The sequence below is a fragment of the Leptidea sinapis genome, chromosome 12 (assembly GCF_905404315.1).
Source record: "Leptidea sinapis chromosome 12, ilLepSina1.1, whole genome shotgun sequence".
Classification (NCBI taxonomy): domain Eukaryota; kingdom Metazoa; phylum Arthropoda; class Insecta; order Lepidoptera; family Pieridae; genus Leptidea; species Leptidea sinapis.
The window spans coordinates 13,197,625-13,216,729 of NC_066276.1; the positions used below are offsets into that span (position 1 = coordinate 13,197,625).

The 19,105-nt window shown below is 39.7% G+C and overlaps 2 protein-coding genes across 4 annotated transcripts in view; one reads left to right on the top strand and one right to left on the bottom strand.

Moving 5' to 3' along the window:
• Positions 1-352: 352 nt before the first annotated feature.
• LOC126967076 (PAX-interacting protein 1-like) lies at positions 353-3,389 on the bottom strand. Its single transcript, XM_050811453.1, has 2 exons — positions 3,164-3,389; positions 353-3,087 (listed from the first exon to the last, which is right to left on the bottom strand). Exons 1-2 carry the CDS (start codon positions 3,257-3,259, stop codon positions 658-660), a joined length of 2,526 nt encoding a protein of 841 aa, XP_050667410.1. The 5' UTR covers positions 3,260-3,389; the 3' UTR covers positions 353-657.
• A 12,903-nt stretch (positions 3,390-16,292) lies between these two features.
• LOC126967074 (AP-1 complex subunit beta-1) overlaps positions 16,293-19,105 on the top strand; it is a 37,391-nt gene continuing 34,578 nt past the window's right edge. The window contains exons 1-4 of one of the 3 annotated variants that reach the window (XM_050811452.1): positions 16,293-16,394; positions 16,563-16,698; positions 16,790-16,960; positions 17,822-18,019. In XM_050811452.1, the coding sequence (XP_050667409.1) occupies positions 16,591-16,698; positions 16,790-16,960; positions 17,822-18,019 (477 nt within the window). In that variant the 5' untranslated portion in view covers positions 16,293-16,394; positions 16,563-16,590. Of the gene's footprint in view, positions 16,699-16,789; positions 16,961-17,821; positions 18,020-19,105 lie in introns of all 3 variants that reach the window. The other 2 variants (XM_050811451.1, XM_050811450.1) reach the window with 2 other exon arrangements.

Below are 19,105 nucleotides of genomic sequence, written 5' to 3' on the forward strand. Positions count from 1 at the left end.
TGCACATGGAGCCGGAGGCGACCTCAAACAAGATGGGCGAATAAACTTAAACTCACAGCAGGCCCATACTGGAGAAGAGTGACCCATGACAGACTCAAATGAGCTAGAGGCCTTTGTCAAGTGGCACACTGAGTTAAGAGACATACTCTAACTCAGAATAAAAGCCTTAATAAAATAGGTACTTCTATATAGGATTTTTATGGAAATGTTCATTTTCTTCTGTTCTCAGGTTGAATCTTTCTTGAATTTAAGCCATGTAATGTGATAAAGAATATCATTGTATATATTTTTCCTTATAATAGCAATAACATTTAAAAACATTATTTTGGTGTAATACATTTAATCAAGTTGTGCAAAATATTGTAAGCATTTCAAAGCCATAAGCAAAATTTAACAGTAACTATAATAATTGTCCTTAACCTAATGAGGAATTAATAATTCTAAAGTACACCACACTGTTCCGTTAACACAATTAAAAAATAATTTGTGTTCATGTGAAAATATGACTTATAAGATACAATAAAAATTAAACATGCATTTTAATGCAATTGCAATGAAAAAATTATAACTTAATCAAATAAGCGAGATTTAGTTATTAGTTATGAATGTGCAGGCAACCATTGCTAAATATGAATAGTATTTGAATTCATGGATAATCTATCTTCTTACCCTTGGTCCCACAGCACCAGCCTGTCCAATTGATTGCCTCTGCTGTATGTACTGCTGCTGTTGCCATGATTGCCCCCCAGGAGACACAATCTGTTGACCTCCGCTATGTGTGATAATCTGTTGTATGTTTCCAGCAGACATCTGAGACCCAGGCTGTGGGGACTGTGGCACTTGTTGCAACACTTGCTGTGTTTGCCCAACATTCTGCCCAATTATTTGACCAGATTGGCCTCCAATCTGTGAAGATTGTGCAATCACAACTTGGTGTTGCTGTCCCTGTTGAGTAAGAACATGTCCTCCTTGTGACATTACTTGTGGACCTTGGCTAATTATTTGCTGTCCACCCTGATTTATCTGTCCTTGCTGAACAATCTGGTTCTGTGACTGAAGAGTAATCTGCTGATTCCCATGCACTAATATCTGCTGCTGGCCTGTATGCTGATTGATCAGCACTTGCTGTGCACCCTGCACTATCTGTTGTTGCCCACTGTTTAACAATTGCTGCTTCTGAACCAATATTTGATGATGAGTCTGGTTTAATCCCTGTCCCTGAGATCCTATGGACTGTTGTAGAATTTGTTGTGACTGTTGAACACTATGTTGTGGACTCAATTGTTGATTGTTGATCAGGGCTTGTTGCTGAGTCTGCATCAGTTGTTGTTGTAGTATCACTTGATTTTGTGGATTACGGGGCTGAACTAGAGGACTGCGTATAATCTGATGCTGGCCTTGGACATTTTGTACCATTTGAATATTTTGTTGTCTCCAATTCCCTTGAACTTGCACATTTCCAGATTGTTGATTTTGCAGGGATTGTTGTACACTCTGCATTTGCTGGCCAATTACAGCTTGCTGGTTACTGCCAACAAGTTGATTAAGCTGACCTCCTTGATTAGACTGTGACTGAGATGTTACTAGCCCTTGTTGGTTAACAACACCCATGTTAATATTTTGTTGCTGATTAGTCAAAGATTGTACAGTCTGCTGCTGTAAGACCTGTCCTTGATTCTGTGCCATTTGCTGACCTGAATTTAACAATTGCTGGTTCAGAACCTGGTTTTGCCCTAAGCCTTGATTGAGTTTTGCATTCTGTAAGCTTTGCTGTAGGTTTTGTGTGGATTGAGCTAATTGTTGTGCAATATTCTGAACAGCACTTTGCTGGCTCAGTGTCAAACTTTGTTTCTGGTAATTTTGCTGATTCAATTGAGCCTGCTGCATGTTATTTGCACTTTGGCTGAGCATTTGACTTATACTTTCAATTTGCTGCTGGGCCGATGTCATTGTGGTGTTTGAAGTTGGTGCAGTCTGCGTTTGTTGAACATGATGCTGGCTACTTTGTATATTGTGCTGTTGTAATTGGGTTGACATACTATTCTGATTCATCTGAGATACAGGTATATTGGATTGAGTGAATCCTTGTTGCAGCATTTGCATTCTAAATTGATGTTGCTTAAGAAGCTTTTGCTGTTGAATCTGTATGGCAGACAATCCATGTGGCTGTGGAGACTGTTGAGGTTGAGTGTAACCTTGTTGAATGTTTACTGGCTGACTTTGAATATTGGACTGGGATACATTTGGATTTTGACCAAACTTTTGCATGAGTTGAGGGCTACTCTGATTACTTTGCAACTGTATGTTTTGTGTTACAATACCCTGTGGTATTGCCTTAGTTATAATACTAGGAGAGCTGGCTGCAGCAGAATATCCCATCCCACCGCTGGATGAAGTGACTACTGAAGAACTTGCAGTGGATAGATTACTGTTCCAAGGCATTCTTTGTTTTAGTTTGTCTAAGAGAGCTTTAGTATCATCATTTTTATTTTCAGACATATTTTGTGTGGGCACTTCATTTTTAGCAATACCTTCTTCAAAATCAAAGCCTGTTATTGCACTAATGCGATCCATTGCTTTAGGGGGTGGTTTTGGAACAACTAGTAATTTTGGGTGGAACACTTCTGCCACAGCTTGTATCCTAGCTCTAAGACTTTCATGAACCCAATCGGGTGTAATGATTTTTATTTTGTGAGACAGAGTAAGAGCTGCACTGTATTTTTTGCCAGATGCTAAGCCACAAATTAAGTGTGTACACTTACTATCCAAATTAATATTCACTTTTCCACCATGGTAAGTAATCAGCGCAAATAATGCCTTAGCGTCGACTGCAGACACTTTTGCGATACATGCAACAACATTTGAAAAAATTTTATTCTTGCTAGGAAAATAGGGTTCTGGATTTGACAATTTCTTTAGTCTAACACACGCGAGAACCCAGTTCTCAGTCACTGCTGGTATCTGATAGATGTCCTGTGCTTCTTCAATATCTGTATCAGCGGCATTTTGACCACAAATCAGATGAGTAACATAATCTGAGAAATATTGGGTACTTTCACCCCCACCTGACTGAAGCAACTGCTGAATCTGTAATTATAACAAAGGAAGACCAGTTTAACCGCTTATCAAATGATAAATAAAAAAAGAAAAAAAAAACAAATACCTTTTCAGAAACATCGCCAGAAAGGTAGTATTTAACATCTTTGAAAATCGCCCCTTGTACTGTTAGAGACTCTAAATCATCAACGATTGTTACCATTTTCTGTTTTAACAAAAAAAATAAAAAACAATTTTAATTTAACATTCTAGTTTAACATTTTGCGGCGCTAACGAAACAAATACGCCAATACAATTTGTCCACCATCATTAAATTGTTTGAAATGGATGTTTGTTGAACCTTGAATCCAAAGAGAATTTAAACACTAACTTCACTTGAAGCACTGAATCATATACGTTTTTTTTTTTTTTTTTGCGCCCAGACAAAGGGAAAGGGCTACCCTCCGGGATTACGAAGGGAGGGAGGTGGTGAATGCTCATGCATACCAACGCAACCTAAGGCTGCGTTGGTTATGTGGGACTCACGTAAGAACCTAAGTGCCTACCCACTAAACACCACCTGAGGTTGGCTTTGGGCATTGTGCCCTCTAAGCCTTCATCGTAGGCGACCATCTCTCGGGGAAGAGAGGCGCAAGCGGCACTCCCTAGGGAGTGTTCGCTGGGAATGCACAGAAGGTGCTGTCTAATAGAGACTTGGTGACATCAGAAGGATGATCACAAAAGGGAGGTGAGGCTACATGTATCTGGTACCTGTCAATCCAGGTCAGACGAAAAATTGAGAGAGGAGAAATTTAAAAATAGTGATTTGGTTAGATCGAGTGATACGCCCCTAGGCTTCACTCGTACCGCACTATGTGGTAAGCGTTAAGCGCTTTGGGAATTTCAAGGAGGCCACCAAATGGTGGTGCTCCGCCAGCGCAAAGAGGCGCTCCTTGGAGGACTTAGCCGTCCTGAGTTTCCGTGCCAGGACGGATATTTCTTGGATGTCGACTTCGCCTAGTGAGGCGTAAATCTCTTCCAGGTCTTTCAGGGTGCTTTGCACCTGTGATTGAGCCCGGGGAGGTACTGCCCGCCTGGGGCCACTGAAGGTGGCCGGGGCGGGGCGGGAGTAGACATTGAATGCCTGAGAGGGAGGGGCTGATTGTCTCCATGAGGTGGAGAGTAGGGCCCGACAGTTTGATTCCTCATATGAGGAAAGTGGGATTGGGTGAGGTTAGAGGCCAGAGGTGGCCTTTGTTTTGGCGGCCTGGAAGTCTGCTTATTAGCAGCCTTCGGGGCGGAACGAGGGGCACAAGGGCATTCGCGATAATTCGCAGTATGGCCCTCCTGCCCGCAGAGCACGCATGCGGGAGGTGTTACCTCGTCGCGAGTGCGTTTGCACTCTTTGGTGCTGTGGGGTTCGAGGCACTTGACGCACCTGGGAGGAGCAGAGCAGTTTGCCGCTGCGTGGCCATACATCTGGCAGCGGTGACATTGACCGGGGAACCCCCGCTTGTGTGGGGCTTCCACACGTATGTTGGAGAGCCCACATACGGTGAACTCTCCTTTGAAGAGTTCCCTGGCTTCAGGGACGTTAGTTTGAATGACTAACGCTAACGGGTATTTCTTCCCGGTGCGGCTGTTCATTTTATGTACAGCCTCGACCGGAAAGCCTTTCTTGACAAGGTCCTCCTGTATGAGCTCATTAGAGAGCTCGTACGGGAGGCCTCGGAGGACAGCCTTGACCTTGCGCTCTTCCGGGAGCGCATAGGTGTGGTAAGGCACGTTGTTTCGCGAGAGGAGGAGGGTGAGGTTGCGAAAGTCGTCCGTGGTCGGTACGACTATGCGTATTGCCTCACCTGTGTTTGAGGCACGGGTGTATCGCACCTTGTGATCGGTGCAAAGTTGGGCTACATATGTCCACTTTGCCTTATCACGGAGAAAGATAGGCGGTGGAGGCTTGTTGCTAGGGTGGACGGGCGAGCGTGTCGCCGGTTGGCAAGAGGAGGGGACCGAGTCCGGGGGTAAACTAATGTCGAGGGACATTAATGGAACTGGGTGGGAAGAGGAGGTTGAAACCTTGTCTGACGCGACGCGTTTGGCCTGACGCTTCTTTCTGGACTGAACCAGTTGGAATGAATCGTCTGAGGGACGATAGGGACGGAGAGAGGTGTCGAGTACGGAACCAGTGAGAGTTCCGTTATCTGATTCCTCCGAGGAGGAATGGACTGGCCGCTTGCGGCCGCAGGAGGCGGAGTCGGAGAACTCCATGTCCTCGGAAGTAGCTTTGTGAGCGGAGGGCTCATCGGGGGACGCGGGGGAGTCAGCAAGGGGCCGACTTTGAGAGTTAATCGCGGTGGAGATGAAGATATCGAGAAGCGTCTGGTCGACGTGGATATTTGCAGCTTTAAGTAAAGCCGCAATCTGGATTAAAAGGGCGTTGCGAGGGTCCGCTGATGGAGCCATACTGATGGAGAAGCCTCCCCGCCGAGGGCAGGGAGCAATGGGGGTTGGAAGTGGCGCGGCTATCCCTAATGGTTATAGCCGCGAACCGTCACCCTTGGGAAAGCCCAAGTGCAATGGGATCGGGTCGTCCAGTTTCTCTCAGGTCAGGAGGCCTGAGAAACGCACCGGGTCAACGTTAGCCGAGTTAGTTGTCACCGTTAGGTATCCTTCAGCTCAACCGCGATGGCACGCAACTCACTTACTACAATAAAAATTGCTGTAATCAAGCTGCGGGCCGGAACGAATTCTACGTAACCAGTCGAACTTGGCGTAGCGTATACCTCGTACCACACGTAGCGGAGCTGCGTAGCGTAGCACTGGGCGTAGCGTGGCGGCGTAGCGGAGCGTGAGCACAGGCGCGTGAAGTAGTGTGCTCGGCGCGGGGGCCGAGACAAGAATGATCATATACGTTTTTTTTTTTTTTTTTTTTGCGCCCAAGCAAGGGAATGGGCTACCCTCCGGGATAACGACGGGAGGGAGGTGGTGAATGCTCATGCATACCAACGCAGCCTAAGTCTGCGTTGGTTATGTGGGACTCACGTGTAACCTAGGTGCCTACCCACTAAACACCACCTGCAGTTGGCTTTGGGCAGGTGCCCTCTAAGCCTACATCGAAGGCGACCTTCTCATGGGGAGAGAGAGGCGCAAGCGGTACTCCCTATGGAGTTTCCGCTGGGATATTGCACAGAGGGTGCTATCTAATTGGGACTAGTCACATCAGAAGGATGATCACAAAAAAGAGGTGAGTGCGTCTGATTGTCCCCGGATGCCAAGAGGCGTTCCAGGTCAGACGAGAGTTAAGATCATATACGTATATATTATTCCCTATATATACTCTTTGCACTGAATCTTGTCAAAACTCAAATGTCAAGTTGTCAGACTTGTTTTTTTTTTATTTATTTAGTTGCACGGGTGCAACTAAATGGCCTATGCCTGTCAAGACTTCTCAGTTTTGACACTTGCCAACATTTTTTAAACTCCCGTGAGGTTGGCATTTCAATCTTGTCATTTATAAGTACCTGATGCAGGTCTTTTCTATCAAAAAAAATTTCGTGCGTACAAGGTACACATGTCAGAAGAGAAACCTGCACTGTGCAATGTGCATGAACCTCTAAGCTGCATATGAAGTCCTGGTACATGTTGCTTTCTGACACATGGTTTCAATCGCTATGAAAGTCATTACTATCACCGTTACCAAAGAGAATTTAAACAGTACGTTCAAGAGCCCGTCTCTTATTTGTGCTATACAAAATAATGAGAAATGTCGCTTGTTTTGTATTGTACTAAATCTTGATACCAACATAATCAACTAATGACTTAATATCAAAGCTGCCAATATAATAAATATAGGTTTGGAATCAATCCATAAGTTTTATCGATAATTAACTAATTATATATGTCTAATTTTAAGATTCTCTTTTCTTAATTTTGATATGGACCTAAGAAAAGTCTAACTACTTTAAACTATTAACATCATTAATATTTTATTAATAGTTTTGTTTTGCGTTGTAGTTTCGGTTTAGACAGTCTTTGGTATTCGTTTTTCAGATGTTGCAATAAAGTCGCAGGCGTGGGTCCTGAATTTGAATTTATAACAGAAATTAGTTAAACCTAATTTTTTGGCTTTAAACTTTTTTTGCACATCATAACCACAATATAATATAATACAAATGATTTTAAAGGTTAATAAACTTATAAACTATTTTAAAATCAGTAAAGTTATTAATCAAAAATATAGATACCATAAAAATGAAATACATAAAAATAAATTTAATAATAATTAAAAATAAAATATCGACAATCGATAAAAAAAATGTCAAACACAACAGATAGATTATAATATTTACTCTAGATGAATTAAATCAATACTCTATCACTTTTAATTACTTTGATCATTATTTATTAGCTTATTATTTGTACATAAGTGCTTCCCTTTCTTTATCCAAAAATGATTTAGCCATGAAAATTCTCTTACTCCCATCTGACCAGCCAGATTATAAACCATATATTTTACATAATTTTTCATTACTTGGTATAGCTTAGAAAAATCTTACGCATTTATTCTAAAAATAATTAATCAAATTACCCTGAATAATAGACGAATACAGTAAAACAAAACGAAAATTCGTAACATAAATTGTTAACAGTCACTTTTGTTTTGAATGAATGAATGACATGTCACATGACACTCAAACCAAAACAAACAGAAGAGTCGAATATATTATGTTAGACCGAGACAGCGTTTGCCGCCATTATTTTTGGTACTGTGCATGCCGTTTAGTACAATGCCATACATATTCGAGTTTATTAAGAGTTGCGTCAGGCTGACCGCTACCATATTTATGTTGTCCTGGTGTATATGTAGTAATAGGTCGTGTGCATGACGTCACAATGTATTAAGGTATACTCGCGTCATACATAAGACAATACCACAACACTCTATAATGCTTCCTTTCTCACTTTTTCCCACGTTAGATCTTATAAATTTATGTGTCTCAGGTTTTCGTATCAGCGACTTTCAAATGACAATGATGCTAAGGAAGATTTCATTTCAAAAACTTACAATACACAACGCATGTATACATTCGTTTATTTAATTTTATTTTTTGCACATTGGTTTCCTATGAATAAGTTCAAGTTGTGTTTGATTATCACTATCGTAACTAATTTTATAGCTACGATAGTGACAATTAAATTATTTTCATGCTTAATTTTTTTATTTATTTAATATATAAATTACATAAATAAATAAATTAAATATTTTCTCTGTGGTCGACTATGCACTCTACAGCTCAGCGTTAAACGTTTAACGCAACTTTTTTGAAGGTCAAATTAGAAGTTAAACTTCAAAAAAATTGCATATGCGCTGCAACCACTGACCTCTACTATTTTCAACTGGACTGGTGGTTGTCAAAGTGCTTTTGTGCCTGTTTGATATTCGCCATTTTGACGCTGTTGTCCATGTAGCGAGAGTATGCAGGACTTAAACTGGAATTATAACAACCGCAGCTAAACAAACATCAATAGGAAAACTATTTACAAAAAAATGTGTATTTTATTACATTTATTCTTGAAGTATAAATAACACAGAAAATAATCGAATTAATTCAAAATGCAAATATACTTCAGAGTATTGCTCGTTTCTCTTGCAGCCATTATTATTACTTGTCAAAATTAGTTCTCTGGACGCTCGGCGTCCAGTGGTAGTTATACTGGTCAGTGGCTACAACCCAATGCAACACGGACAGATCAAAATTTGACATATTATTGGCGGGACTGCCTAAGAAAAAAATGAAATGTAATCTAGTATGAAACATGCAGTTATTTGATATAAATTTGAAATATTAGTAATTACAGTATCGCGATTGGCCACGAATTATAATCCGGCTAAGTTTAGCTTGTAACAGTTGCATAATTCTTTTATCTCCTTTCTTTTGACAAGATTAAAGTCTTCATCTGTCAATCTGTCAATGACTGCACTTTTCGGAGGTAGCCGCAACGCGTGAGTCGAAAATTAGTATACAGTTTTAAGGGCTTATTTTTTGGTAGCCTTGATTGAAGCAGTTTTCTTTTCTCTTGTTGGTGGTGGAGTGTTTTGTTTTGGTGAGTGGTATTCTTTCATTAAAAACTCTTTAACTACATGCAAGGAATATTACCTAGGTATAATCAATAAGCTTTTTGATTTTGGGATCATCCTTCCACCTTGGAAAAATCAGGTAATTCCATTACTTAAACTGGCCAGAATCCATCTGAATCCTCTAGCTATAGACCAATTGCCCTCTCTCCTGCTCTTGCAAAAGTCTCTGAAATTATGATAAAACATAGACTTGAGTGGTTTATTGAAAACAATAATCTCCTTTCCAACTCTCAGTATGGTTTCAGAAAAGGCAAGAGTTCCCTAGAAAACTTAGGTATCCTTACAACTGACATTAGAATAGCCCTCCTCAAAACAGAACATCTCCTTTTAGGAGTTTTCCTTGACATCGAATATGCATATGATAACGTACAAATTCCTCTACTCAGGAGTAAAGACAACCAGCTGTGAAATTATTTCGTTTCATATGTAACATGTTAATGGAGAGAACAATCACTATAAAAGGCCCATCCTCTTACCACCCTCCCAAGTCAGTTTGGAGAGGTCTACCTCAAGGCTCAGTCCTTCATCCCATTCTATACAATCTGTATACCTATGACCCTATCCCCTTTCTGCCAAATATTGCAATATTCAGGTGATATTGTCCTTCATTCTTCTAACAAGTCCATACAAGATTCATCTTATCATTTAAATAATTATGCACTTGAATATCCTTCTGAATATTTAATGCAACATGGGCTGTCACTATCAACATCTTAAAGTAAGATTGTGTTATTCACAAATAAAAGACTTTTTCCTCTTATTAAAATTAAAATTTATAATGTAGAGTTACCTGTTGTCTGGTATAAAACATTTTTATTATGTCTCACAGAAATGTGAGAAAAATATTAATATCTTTCGCTCTCTATCAGGTTTACGGTGGGGAGCTCACCCCTACACCCAAACAATATTATACAATTCAATGATTCGCAGCCATTTAGATTATGGTGCTATATTCTTAATACTAGGAAACAAAGCAGGCCTGAATAAATTGGACAAAATCCAGGCTAAGTGCTTACGCATAATATTGGGAGTCATGAAATCCAGACCTAATAATGCAATGCAAGTTGAATGTATGGAACCTCCCCTTTCCCTACGCCGTCAATTTCTTGCCAATAAATTTTTCCTAAAACTAGCTGAATGTCATGGACATCCTGTGTTTCAAAAATTAGAACAACTAGTTGCTTTGTACAATAATAATAAAAGTGTTCCGATAGAAAAAAGACCCTGCATTATCTGGGTTAAAGAGGGTTCTTTCAATATTCAAGATTGCCTCTATATACAATGCCTTTCAATGCACTTACTTACCAACCATCAGTAATTTTAGACTTGGGCATTGATAAGTATACTATGGAAGCCAATAAAATTTTTACTCATATAATGCATTCACATTTTCAAAATTATCATAAGATCTTCCAGTGAAGAGGACTCATGTCATACAGTATGCTTCAAAAACAGACATGGACAAACATCCTCCGGCGCCGTCCCGGTCCTTCCCTCTGCGTTCATCATGCTCGAAGCAATCTCAACCAATCCCTCGTGACCCCTTGGTACTAATCGCAAACCATCATGCGCATATTTAAGAGTACAATTGCACCCATCCACGCTTCGCAACACATATCCATCATTTTTGAGAACGCGCGATATTATGAATGGCCCTCCAAACCCTCGAACCAGCTTTGCTTGATTGCGCTCGGAAGATCTGACGAATACAAAATCCCCTTCACGAAATGGATCGACTGCGGCACGACCGCGACCGAAGCGCTGAGTATCGGATTGAGCCGCCCGCTCTATATTGCTTGATGCATCACCGCGAATGGAATCTAAATCCAGACACGAATTCTGTGCAAACTCGGGAGATATCTTCGCCATTCCTAATGACTATGACCGAATACCGAACATAAGTTCAGTCGGTAGATTTGGTGCTGTTGAGTGCTAACTGAACGTTGCCTAACTCATCGCGCCATTTTTTGTGAGAGTCATTCTCTATGATGGTGAGTAGGCTTTTAAGCGTTCGCATCACTCTCTCTACCTGACCATTTGCTCGGCTTGAGCCAGTGGCGATGAAATGTAAGTCAATGTTGTGTTCGGCACAAAACTGCATAAATTCAGAGCCAATATAGCAGTGGCACTGGTCTGCCACAACGCGCCTTGGAGCTCTGAACAGGCCACCTTTTTTAATGCGGCTGCAGCACCAGTGGCATCTATGGACGTCGCACATTCCAACAACACGTACCTTGCGAAGCCATCGACAATGACTAAACAGCACCCTCCATGTTCACTCTTTCCACCCAATCATTCTGAAAAGTCTATGTGGATTGCATGACAAGGTGTGTACCTTCAGTATTGAAGCGAACTGCTCAAGCTCCGGACGGCCCCTTCGATGTCCCGCACACAATACACGAGTCCACAAATCGTCGGACATTCCTGGACATATCAGGAAACCAATATTGCTCGTAAAGCTTATCAAGCGTTCCATCGCTGCCACCTAGGCATTTATGGATGGCTGGATTTCGGAATGAACACGATTAACAAGCGACCTAATCAGTGACCGAGGTGCGATAGGGAGCCAAGAAGTCGTTCCATTTCGCAAAACTTTTCAATAAAGAATGCCATTTCGAACATGAACGAACGAACAGTGGATACAGTGGGACCACGATCCGTGCGGAGTTTGGTACAAATTTCCGAAAGCCCAAGGAACCGTCGCACCCGCGCAGCACTTTTGGGTGGAGAAGTCCCAGCCAATGCTTGCATCTTCAGAAAGCTGGGCCTTACTTCACCGGACTGAATAGCGTAACCTAAATAATTGACCCTGCGCTTCACAAAAGTACATTTCCGAAGATCGATCGAAAATCCAGCCACCGACAACGCATCAAGAACTCCATTCAAACGTCGCAGCCCCTCCTGTACGTCGGAAGAGTAACATAGGACATCATCCATACACACAAGGGGCTTATCCCTCAAATCCTGCAACGCAGCATCGGTACATCTCTCACAAATGGAAGGCGCATTGCGAAGTCCGAAGGGCACCGCGAGGCACTCGAACTGCCCCTCGGAAGTCACAAAAGTGGTTCTCTCCACCGAATCGGGGCGAATCAAAATCTGGCAAAACCCAGCCGCCATGTCCAAAGATGAAAAGAAGTGGGCCCCTGCAAGTTGATCGATTTGATCCTCCACAAATGGCAAGGGGCAGTGTTCAGGGAGTGTACCCGCATCAAGCGCTCCATACTCGACACACGTACGATCCGTATTGTCCCTCCCCTCGACCAGCAATATCGGACTCGCAAAAGGATACGAGCCTTCGCGAATAATACCGGCATCCATTAACTCCTGAACCTTTTCCCCCACCACCCGCCTCTCAGGCGGTGACAACCCACATGGAATAATATAGGCACAGAGATCGCTCCAAATTTTACGGTGCCAAGAATTTGCGAAAAGATCGCCACCCCCCACACCGGCCAAATACACTTTACTATTGAAGTTAATGCCCGTAAAATACTTAGAAACACTCTCCTTTACCAGCGAGCAAGATGATCCACTATTTTTGATACCGGATGATCAGGAAAGAAACCTTCCCACTAGATGCCGTCGCCAATACTCCTCGCGAACCCTGCGCCTGCAGACGCTGACTTCCCTCGAAGCAGAAGCGCTGTTACTCTTCTCCGGGCAGTTATTAGACGCGTGAGGCCAGGCCCTCCGCACGCGCAGCACGATGCAGATGATGAGCCCCGCCTCATATGTGGTTCAGTCCGCGAAGTCACATCCCCTTGCTTGGAACAAGAGGCATCCTCACGTCGCCTCCTGCAGTCATTTTTTTTACGACCCACGCCTCCACACGAGTGACACCTGCCAGGGAACTTGGAATCATTTGTGCGAGATCCCCCTGCATCCATCTCATTTCCGTCACCAGGACCAGCTTTTCTTTCTAAAGAAACTCCCCCCAAAACCCGAAATAATTGGGTCCCAGTCGTGACAGTATGAGAGCCCAGCTCACGCCTGACCAGTCCATCCCCACCACACAAGACGGAAATGACGAATCCGGTAATAATCTCCTCGGGCATTCCAACTTTCGGTATTTTTTTCTATTAGGGCCCATAGGCACAAAGCTGATTCACTCGCGTCCTTGTCCTTGTAAAGCATTCGTGAGTGCTAGTAATAAATCGACTCCTTTCAAATTCTCGCCTTTTGCTACCATCTCTGTAACACGACACCAGCCTTCAATATCGGAATCATTATCGTTGGGGTTAAATTTAATTAGCTTTGCAATGTTCGAACTCGAAGCAGGTGGTTGTTGCGCCGCTAACAGCCGAGATTACAAATTCTCCATACTACGTAACAATGAATGCGCATTGGCTTCTTCTGATGGCCAATTTACCTCATTTGTTTGCCCTGTGTATCCCACTTCTGATAACGGTGACCCTGCGCCTTTATCAGAATTATCCATTCTACGTGGGTAATCAGGCGAGGTTATTTAAGAAATTAACGTCAATAGTTACAAACTATCAAATCATAATTGGCCTTTTTTAATTCAAATCACTTTACAATCGTATTTTAAGCGGATTAAATCGGATAACAAAATATGGCTAGACGATTCGTCGTTAACGTCCGGTTGGGCCGCTGCTCGTTCATAAAGTGACGAGCAACATGGCCGCCCAACGAACCGAAGACTTTCCGTCAGAGCGACAGGTACCTCTCACTCCCGCACGTCAAACTGTTTTTCAAAATCTGTTTGTCAAATTGGCAAATGTTTTGTGTAGACATCTGTCTGAAGTAATTATGTTTCGATTCTTTCGATTGAACGTAAAAAAATAAACACTATGTTTAAATTCTCGTTGCTTTCGATTCCATATTTGTGTCATATTATAATATGTTTACTTCCAATCAGTTCTTTTTTTTTTTGGAGACTGAGCGTTTGGAGATTAAATAAAACAACTGCTTGACTGTGAGGAATATATTTGAATTTGTGGAAGATGATATATTTTACTTCAGTTACATGATATAAATACAAAATCCTTAAAACTAGTTAACCAATTACAATTGTTACTTAAAAATATTTACAAGTTTAGAAAATACACACCAATACTAAAGCTTACATTTTGACCAATAGTTAAACGTTTCATTCAGTAAGAATTTAGAATAATATTATGTGTTCTATCTCGCTCTTAAACTAATGCTATCGCAGTAAACCGGCCAGCGAGCGCGTGCTTGTATAAATTCGCGTCGAACCTCGATCATCCGATGTCAATGAGCATTTAGCACCTACTCTGTCGCTCATTGATTAAAATTGAATGAATAGTGATCGACGCCCCGACGCATCAGTCGAGTACGCTCGGCCTTGCTGTAAGGTTGTGTAACGCGGAGCATATGACTGATCACGTGAGTATATCTGCGGTTTTCGAGAGAACGTGATGATGCTTGTACTTCGATGAGATTACTACTGCTGATATGTATGATTCTATGACTAGATGTACAGCATTATGAAATGGTTCTTATCAGAGCTAATATTTCGTTCTGAAAATAAAAATATGTTCTATTCAGAATGAATCTTTCGGCATACGCTTATTACGGTTAATATGCACGATTAATATTTCTCCGATCTATAATGCTACGAAGGTATTACGTTACAAGTTAGATATTAGACATTTGTATGAATTGACATTATTGGTTGTAGGTACAGCTACAATTCGTTAAAAAAGAAAACTTGGATAATTGGAACTGAGAATTCAAAAAGGATTATACTGGACTTGAGACTTGAAACATATTACATAAATGAAGAAAGACTTGGCTTCGGCCTTATCATTATTACCCCTCGTTTACACCAAAGCATTATACATGTATTTGACAAATTTCATACAAATTATAAATAAAAGTTTTATACAATGTTTTCAAAATAAAAATTTTAAACTTGTTGTGGACAAAATTTGTATGAATTTTGTTGGACGACATTGTTTGCGAACTACTAGTTGTCTACCTACACGTTTGTGATCTCACGTTTTTTACTTGTTGTGGGGTTGTAGCAAAATTTCTAGAAGTAAGACACGCCAGTCCTCGTGTTTAATGAATGTAGCTCAATTGACTACTGGTACTGAAGGTGCTATATCACAAAAAATGAAGCAAATGCAAGAAAAGCACGCAAGAACTGGTTCTGATAATTTTTGAGGAGATGACACCAAGAAGGGGCGTAACGTGTCATATTGAATAGTTTAAGTATAGAAGACAGAAGTGGATTCAGAAATTTTGTTAGAATTACACGAGTAAATTTTGAGAATTTGCTTCAAAAAGTTGCACCATACATTTCTAAGCAGAATATTACGCATTATCGACATGCCACAACTCCCTCCATAATTATTAAGCAAAAGGAGGACAAACGAGCGTACGGGTTACCTGGTGATCACCACCGCACACATTCTCTTGCAAAACCAGAGGAATCAAAGGAGCGTTGCCGACCCTTAGGGAAGGTGTACACGCTTTTTTTTGTTGGCTATTATATTGGTGATTCAGATTCATCTTTATTGTATTTGCATCGGATATCAAAGGCAAAAAGTAATCAATGCATTACTGATCCTGCGAAACGATTATAAAAGCATTGAAAGAGTATCTTAATGTAAGCCGAGATAAATATTGGTAATAAACTTTGTTTCTTTGACCACTCCGTTTATCTTCATCTTTTCATTTTTGTCTGGTAAATGCTTAAAACATTATCCAACAAGCATGGATAAAGCTTTTTTAAAACATGTATTATACATTAACTTCAATAAAATTAACAATACTTGTAAAAAACATGTATGTTATAACATATTGTATGTGTGAACGCTGTGAATGTATCAGACTGGATCAAACATGTCTCAGACCTATAGTATGTGAACGCAAATGTGTTTTATACGTGTACCTGTATAATTCTTGTTTGGAACGCATTGCAATACGTGCTTAAAACAAATAATTATGTTTTGACAAATTTTATACGAAACAAGTTATTGACATGTTTCTTGGTATAAACGAGGGGTATGAAGACTTGAAAGAAACACATCTTTGAAGCTGGCTACATGGCTCTGCCTTTGCCTTTCTCATTAACGGGAAGAAAAAAAAGATGTCATTCAAAATTCAAATGTCAGATGAATGTTTCGACTTTCGAGTTTCGTTTCGAAACGCCCCTAAAGTCTAAACCCGAAGCCGAAGTACGGGATTTCCAATCTTAAATTGAAAATTGAAGTCATTTACAGTAATTTTTGTTTAAGAATTTCATTCTACTATAGTCTTGAAATTTAACTGGGTATAAGCTATTTTAAAATATTTAAATTAAAACTTACTTGTAGAGCATACCTGCATGCAGGTTTACATTTTAGCTACTATTGATTTATCAGTTAAGTTAGGAATATTGACTTTGTAGTGCTCCTGAGATTTAAAATTCGGTTGAGATGACAGACTCTAAATACTTTACGACCACGAAGAAGGGAGAAATTTTTGAGTTAAAGTCTGAACTCAACAGTGATAAGAAAGAGAAAAAGAAAGAGGCTGTCAAGAAGGTACGATATTTAGAAATATTGTGAGGAAAACATTTTTTCAATATGTAAGGTGAATAGTTCAAAATTATTCAAAGATTCTCATAAATTGTAGGTCATTGCTTCTATGACTGTTGGTAAGGATGTGTCAGCATTATTTCCGGATGTTGTGAACTGCATGCAAACTGACAATCTTGAACTGAAGAAGCTGGTTTACCTGTATCTTATGAATTATGCTAAGTCTCAACCAGATATGGCCATAATGGCAGTAAACACTTTTGTCAAGGTATGTATAATTATGTAAAAGCTTCCATATTCTGCAAATATCAATCTTACAAATAATAATAAAAAAGTAGGGTTTATATGAATATCAGCTTCACAAAAGTATCATTACCATAACAATTGCTTTATTAACATGCAGTTTAGAGAAACCTATAACTTAATAGCAAAGTCAAGTAGATGAGGTTACTATGTGTGTGACTTGTATTTTTATCGTTTTAATGTCTACTGTGCCATAATATGATGGGTGGAAGGATCTACCAACATACCGGCTTGTTAAGGTAAACATCCATCATAGTAACAGTTAATCATCATTCTGTAGATTTACATGTCTCACTTTTCATACATTACCTAATATTCCATACATCATTTATAATTGCTTGCATGGACAGTACGAATGAATGGCATGACAATAATATTTTGGTTTCATATCTTTAATCATTTGATGTGTAAATCTACATTAAGTCATATGTTTTATACAAAATCTCTATAAATAAATATGCAAAACAAGTTCATTAAAAATATAATTCATGCGTTTAGTTATAAATGAAGCAAGTTGGTTAATGATATTAAATATTAACTAATACTTAATTCTGTTTGGAAATTGCTAATATATTTAGAATTCAATAATCATAAATATTTCACTGAGTCTACTTTTGTTAGTTTGCTTAACTTGCATATGTAAAATGTGATATGATTCTGTAGTAACACAATAGAAATTTTAGTAAAAATAAATAAGGTAGCAAAATTTACATTTATAATTAGCTTGAAAATTGTTGTTAAACCATCAGAATTGCTTAGTAAACAAATTGCTACAGAATTACATGATTAAGTTTAAACTTTGAACATTCAACATGAATATTTACAGGACTGTGAAGACTCCAATCCGTTGATCCGTGCATTAGCTGTGAGAACCATGGGCTGTATAAGAGTCGATAAGATAACAGAGTATTTGTGTGAGCCACTAAGGAAATGTCTTAAAGATGAGGATCCATATGTACGCAAGACAGCCGCTGTTTGTGTTGCAAAGCTCTATGACATCTCGCCAAGTATGGTGGAAGATCAGGTTCATATTTTATTTTGTTTACTTATCTCATAAAAAAATTGTCTTTAATGCCTTTTATTGTTTACCTGCCTTTTTATATTTGCTGGGGAAAAAAGGCAAGTAGCTTACCTGATGGAAAGTGAACTCTAGCCACTTATGATCATCTATAATACCAGAGAAATATGATATTATTTCTGTTTATTGTAAATTAAGTAAAATTACACAAAGTAAAAAATAATTTTTTATTGCTTCAAATGTAATCTGTGATTACATTTTTGAGTATGTTGTGTATGGATATCTGGTAACTTTACTTCTATCTGGCACACCAGACCAGGTACCAAATTTTGAAAGGAAATACTTAATTTATAAACATGTAATCAATTAAAGATACAAGCTGGTTGAAAATGTTATCCTAACTAATAATGTAAATGTGACTTTGTTGGATTTGTTTTTTACCCTTTCTCTTCATCATGAAACTATGCACACACATTGCCAGGGGTACAGAAATATACATAGGTTATATTTTTTTCTTGTAAACTCCAGAGCTATGAACAAAAGAGAAAGAAATATGTTTACCATAGACATTTTTTTATGAAAGAGGACACAACCACCTCATTTTAACCGGTCACCGTCACTTCTCTCTCTTATTCTCTAGCATTGCCAGAGGAAACACAGAAGGGTTGATGACTATCTAGCTTTTGTTTTGTTGTTCTTTGTATGTGGACAAGATAATGCAGAATTAGCCACGGAGAGAATTAAGTTATTACTAATTAGTACTCAAATTAAGAAATCATAGTGTGAAAATTAAAAAAAAACTATCAAACTCAGTCAATTACTGACATCTGAGAGCATCTGTAGTCAAAAAGTAAAACCATTCGCATCATATTCCCCAGGTTTGATCCTTGCTTGCTACATACCTGTATTTTCAGTTTTTGGATTTGTGTAAGAGTTTATTCAGCTCTTTATAAGGTTGATAACACTCTTATGTTTCCACCAGCGTTAAAAGTAAGTATGGGCAGCATTGATTCACATACCATCAGATGACCGTTTAGAATGCTGGTATGTCCACCTCTTCCATTAAAAAAACTATTCCTCTTCAGTATTCTC